Source organism: Periophthalmus magnuspinnatus, chromosome 9, assembly GCF_009829125.3.
Source record: "Periophthalmus magnuspinnatus isolate fPerMag1 chromosome 9, fPerMag1.2.pri, whole genome shotgun sequence".
Lineage (NCBI taxonomy): Eukaryota > Metazoa > Chordata > Actinopteri > Gobiiformes > Gobiidae > Periophthalmus > Periophthalmus magnuspinnatus.
In genome coordinates, this window is record NC_047134.1 from 2,449,576 (window position 1) to 2,455,070 (window position 5,495).

Sequence of the window (5,495 nt, forward strand, 5' to 3'; positions counted from 1 at the left end):
TTGGCTCATTCTCCACTACCTTTTGAGGTGTTTCCCACCTTGATCTTGGGGTCTCTAGTCTGTACTTGGCACAGATGTTTCTGTACACCATACCCACCATCAGGGGCCTCTTTGCACAGTCTACACTTGGGTCTTTTTCACACCTAATAGTCCAGTAGACTCGGTTCGATTCGGGACCAAAATTGAAACATTGTTAACATTTTCAACTGGAGCGGTTTGCTTTCACACTGCTTTTTGTCAAACGAACCAAACCTTTTGAGAAGCTTGTCTAATCCTTCACATGTGGTGGCGCTGTACCAAAAACCATGGAAGGAAACGAGACAACAAACCATGAAGAAGAAACGCCGCTCGTCTATTGGTCAATACAACGCAACTTCTTTTCCGCAGGAAAATGTAAACAAAATTACTTTTGTCCGACACTGCGCTACAGTGCGGGGGAATCCTACTGCTTTCATTTTTTCACTTATTAATTTATAAACCTGGTTGTTTTTGTGCGTGGTCACAAGTAACTGACATATATTTTTGTCAGACCATATTTCTATGAGGGCTTTTACCTCCTCTTCACTCCACGTCTGACCACGAGCCATTTCTCCGCTAGCTTTGCACCCGTGTTTGTTTTGGTTTCATTTACCCAGAATGCTCTGCATGTAATCCGCTTCCTGTCTTTGGAGCGGCCTGTGGTCCACTTGGCGTTCACATATGCATTCGAACCGTACCAGAGTTCACTTCAACCGGACCGAGACCTAGGTTTTTTGGCGGACCAGAGTTCGCTTTTTTGGACCGTATCAGAGTTCGATTGCGCATTCACACCTGACCAAACGAACCAGACTTTGGCCAAAAGAACTAGAGTTCGATTAAAGCGTACTAACCAGTGCTAGTGTGAATACGACCTAAAGCAGGACTAAAACAGGACTAAACCGGGACTGAACCAGGACTGAACAAGGACTGAACCAGGACTGAACCAGGACTGAACCAGAACTGAACCAGGACTGAACCAGGACTAAACCAGAAGTGAACCAGGACTAAACCTGGACTAAACCAGGACTGAACCAGGACTAAACCAGGACTAAGCCATGACTGAACCGGGACTAAAACAATACTAAACCAGGACTGAACCAGGACTTTACCAGGACTGAAACAGGACTGAACCAGGACTGAACCAGGACTTTACCAGGACTAAACCAGGACTGAACCAGGACTAAACCAGGACTAAACCAGGTCTGAACCAGGACTATACCAGGAGGATTATGCCAGCTCAGAGCGGTGATTTCACAGCCCTGTGTGTGTCCTATTGGCTCAGAGTGATGATGTCACACATGTGTGCGTCCTATTGGCTCAGAGTGATGATGTCACACATGTGTGCGTCCTATTGGCTCAGAGTGATGATGTCACACATGTGTGTCCACAGACTCGGTGCGTCTGGTCTCGGGGCCCAGTCTGTGCTCAGGATCAGTGCAGATCTGGGACCAGTCCTGGACCTGGGTCTGTGAAGGGGCCTTGGACCAGCAGGGGGCAGAGGTGCTGTGCAGGGAGCTGGGCTGTGGGGCTCCTTCTCTCCTCCAGGGGGCGCTCTCTCCTCTGAAGCAGACGTTCCACTGTGAGGGCCATGAGTCTGCTCTGATGGACTGTCCCCGCTCCGGCGCAGAGACCTGCTCCTCTGGAGCCGCTGTCAACCTCACCTGCTCAGGTAAAGGGGCGGGGCCTCACTGCTCAGGTAAAGGGGCGGGGCCTCACTGCTCAGGTAAAGGGGCGGGGCTTCACTGCTCAGGTAAAGGGGCGGGGCTCACTCTGTCTCTTGTCTGTTCAGAGCCGCTCAGGCTGGTGGGAGGGGCCAGTCGCTGTGCTGGGACTGTGGAGGTGAGACACAGAGGAGAGTGGAGACGGATGAGGCCCGATGGACTCTCTGGACTCTGGTTCCTGGAGGACACAGCTGCTGTGTGCAGAGACCTGGACTGTGGCTCTGCTGTTCATGGAGAAGAGAGAGAGGATTTTCTATGGAGTCCAGTGTGGTGGGTCTCATCTGACTGTGTGAAGATGACTGCAATGAGAGAATGTGTCTATGGTTCAGAGTCCTCATCCTCCTTGGGTGTGGAGGTGAAATGTTCAGGTAAAAGTCTGATTTCACATTTTTATGTTTCTCAGATGTTTTTTTCTAGTGTCTCTCATCACAAACACACACATACAAACACACACATACAAACACACACATACTCACATACATACACGTACACACACAAACACACACACACTGACATACACAAAATACACACATAAACTCTACTCTATAAAACTCTATGTAACTCTATGGGAGACTTAATATTTTTAAATAAATGTCCAAACTTCTGCTCCACAAATGTTGATCCTTCTCATTATTAGTTTGAGTTTGGCTCCTCAAACTGTCACATTAATCTTATGGTTTAAAGTCGTTTCATCTGAGCACGATCACGTCTTTGAGCTTGAATAATGGCTCCACTTTATGAAGATATTGGGAAAAAATCATTTGACTTTTGCTTATTTAAACTGACAGAGAAGACGAGGAACTTAGGGCCAGTTTTATAAAAAACACTGAAATCTCACTGGACGTTTTCTCTCACTGCAGGTCCTCCCTCTTCTCTTCCTCCTCCCTCTCCTCCTCCTCCCTCCTCTCCCTCCATGTGGATGCTGTGGCTAGTGCGCCCTCTGCTGGTGTCCAGTCCGTACGCCGTGTGCACTGTGCTGCTGGTGCTGATCTACAGGGAGCAGCGTCGCACAGGTAACCCCACAGTCTGAGATGTTCTGACCTAAACTAAAGAATGAACCCACACCAGGTCCTCCAGGTCCTCCAAGCGCTGGGACAACAGCCTTTTTGGTGCAGTTTTTGGATCTCCACTGAGGGGAGGAGCCTGTGTTCTGCTCACATCATCTACATTTATCAGGGAATAGAAACACATTTGTCTGTTAAAATACTAAAACACTATTGTGATTCTTGCACATTTTTTGGCAACTTTTCTCTGACACTTTTGAGGCATAAACAGTGAACAGCTCCCCCAGAGTGTGACGTATCCTCTACTATCAGCCAATAGCACATCTGGAAATATTCTCGTGCTGACTCAAGCCCCGCCCACCTGCTCTTCAGCTTTTGTCTCGCTCCAAACCATGAGCGAAGGTGAGCTCTGTGAGGCGTGGTCCAAAAGTGAGCAGTTGCTTCAGCACATTTCATGATTACTATGTGTTTTGAGACTCATATTGTGTCTCTACCACAGATAACACAATAAACAAAACCAAAAGTGCCACGAAAGAAGGAAACCAACCAAAAGCAGCTGTTACATTTGCCTAAAGATCATGGCATTGTTATCTGCATGAAGTCGATCTCCAGCCTCTGTGTTTGTGTGTTTTTGAACAGCCGTGTGGTGCTGCGCTCTGATTGGTCACGCTCAAAATCACAGGCGTATTATTGGTTCACAGTCGTGGCGTCTGCCTGAAAAACTGGACAGATAAAAGTGTGAATTTAGTGAAAATGTGCAAGAATCTGGAGTGGAGGCAAAGCGGGTCTGGTTGAGTGAAATATATTGTACTTATATATGTAATTCTCCTCCCTGGATGTTAAACTTTGTTAGACAGACACATTGGGCCCAGCGCCTCATCTTAAAGACACATGACACTACAACATATTTACATCTTTATTTTACATTTCACTCATCATTACTGTTATGATGCTCTAACCTCCATTTTACACTAGAGCAGCCGTCAGAAACCAGCATCTATCTGTATGTGCAAGTGGACTAACCCGCGAGCCGCCGCGCGACAGACAGGAAGTGAGCATGAGTCTGTTTCAGCTCCACTGACTCTGGCTCTAATTCACTTTCTGTGTAAAAAGCACGACCCCTCTGTCTGTGACTGCTGCTGTCAGGCTCGTCATTCTGACCTTAAAATGTTTCACTCACAGCACAAAGGCTAATGCAGAGGCTAACGCAGAGGCTAACGCACAGGCTAACGCACAGGCTAACGCACAGGCTAACGCACAGGCTAACATACAGGCTATTACACAGGCTAACACAGGCTAACACACAGGCTAACGCACAGGCTAACGAAAAGGCCAACGCACAGGCTAACACACAGGCTAACACACAGGCTAATACACGGGCTAACGTACGGGCTAGCGCACAGGCTAGCGCACAGGCTAACACACAGGCTAACGCACAGGCTAATACACGGGCTAACGCACGGGCTAACGTACGGGCTAGCGCACAGGCTAGCGCACAGGCTAACACACAGGCTAACACACAGGCTAACACACAGGCTAATACATTTTGAATTTGTAAGTACAGAGCAGGGGGCGGGGATAGGGGGTAGGTGAAAACAGACTATCTGAGCACTCAAGCCTCAGTTGCAGGACAAACTCAAACATGAATCGCTCTAAATAAAAGCTCAAATGTTTTCCCCCTGCTGGATAAAAGAGGTATTACACAGACACAGGTTTCAGGTCACTGGGGGGCAGTGTGGAGCAGAGAGGGGCTGTGGGAGGGCATCTGAACACAACCCCAGTTTGGGCTAATTATTTGTCTTGACTCCGCCCACAGGAAGTGCACATGTCGTTTCCATGGAGACGGGCCAGCAGGAGGAGGAGTATGATGACATCGCCGCTGAGGTCACCACCGAGCACAGCTTCTGAGCCAATCACAGCTCTGCTTTCATCTTTAAATGAGTCTGACATTTTAATTAAAACTTAAGAAATATGTGAATAAAATATAGTGTTAAGATTCACTTTATTTGGTACTTTTTAAATGTCTTGCACCTGCTTGTTTCCACATATTTTAATAAAATGTGACTTCAAAGCTGCTCTTGAGTTCTGTCTATATCTAATTTTAATCAGGAAGTGCACTGTTAGCATGCTAACTCGCCTGCTCTCGAGTAGCTGAATAAAAGTCCCTCCTGTTTGAAACTCTGTGGTATTTCTCTAAATGATTCACAAAACTCTGATGTTTCTAAATCTGTGTTTTTGATTACAGTAAAGTTCCGTTCATAAAGTCCCTGTAATGGCGTCCGCAGTGTCACTGTTTTCTGTGTCTGTGTGTTTTATTGCTCCTGTCTGCAGTCCTCACGTTTACACTTTGTACTGTTTAAATAAACTCAACCTCTGCAGGATTTTCTCCACTGGTTTTCTTCAGAAACGGTTTAAACGACCAGCAGAGGGCAGCAGAGAGCAGCTCAGGGCTCAAATAAACACAGATGCCCTCCCGTAGGACCCTGGAGTTATTTACTTCTATGCTGTATTTAAGAGGATATATTTACTCCTATGGTGTATTAAAGAGGAGGTATTTACTTCTATGGGGTATTAAAGGGGGTATTTAATGCTAGAGTTGGGCAGTGATTAAATCAAATAAACACAGATGCCCTCCCGTAGGCCCCCGGGGGGATTTTACTTCTATGGGGTATTAAAGAGGAGGTATTTACCGCTATGGGATATTACAAAGTCCTTGTTCTGGTCCTGGTTTCAGTCCTGGTCCTGGTTTTGG

General features: G+C 46.9%; 1 protein-coding gene across 1 annotated transcript; it reads left to right on the forward strand.

Moving 5' to 3' along the window:
* Nucleotides 1–380: 380 nt before the first annotated feature.
* LOC129456534 (CD5 antigen-like) lies at nt 381–4,817 on the forward strand. Its single transcript, XM_055224306.1, has 4 exons — nt 381–1,687; nt 1,808–2,107; nt 2,600–2,752; nt 4,560–4,817. Exons 1-4 carry the CDS (start codon nt 1,621–1,623, stop codon nt 4,649–4,651), a joined length of 612 nt encoding a protein of 203 aa, XP_055080281.1. The 5' UTR covers nt 381–1,620; the 3' UTR covers nt 4,652–4,817.
* Nucleotides 4,818–5,495: the final 678 nt, after the last annotated feature.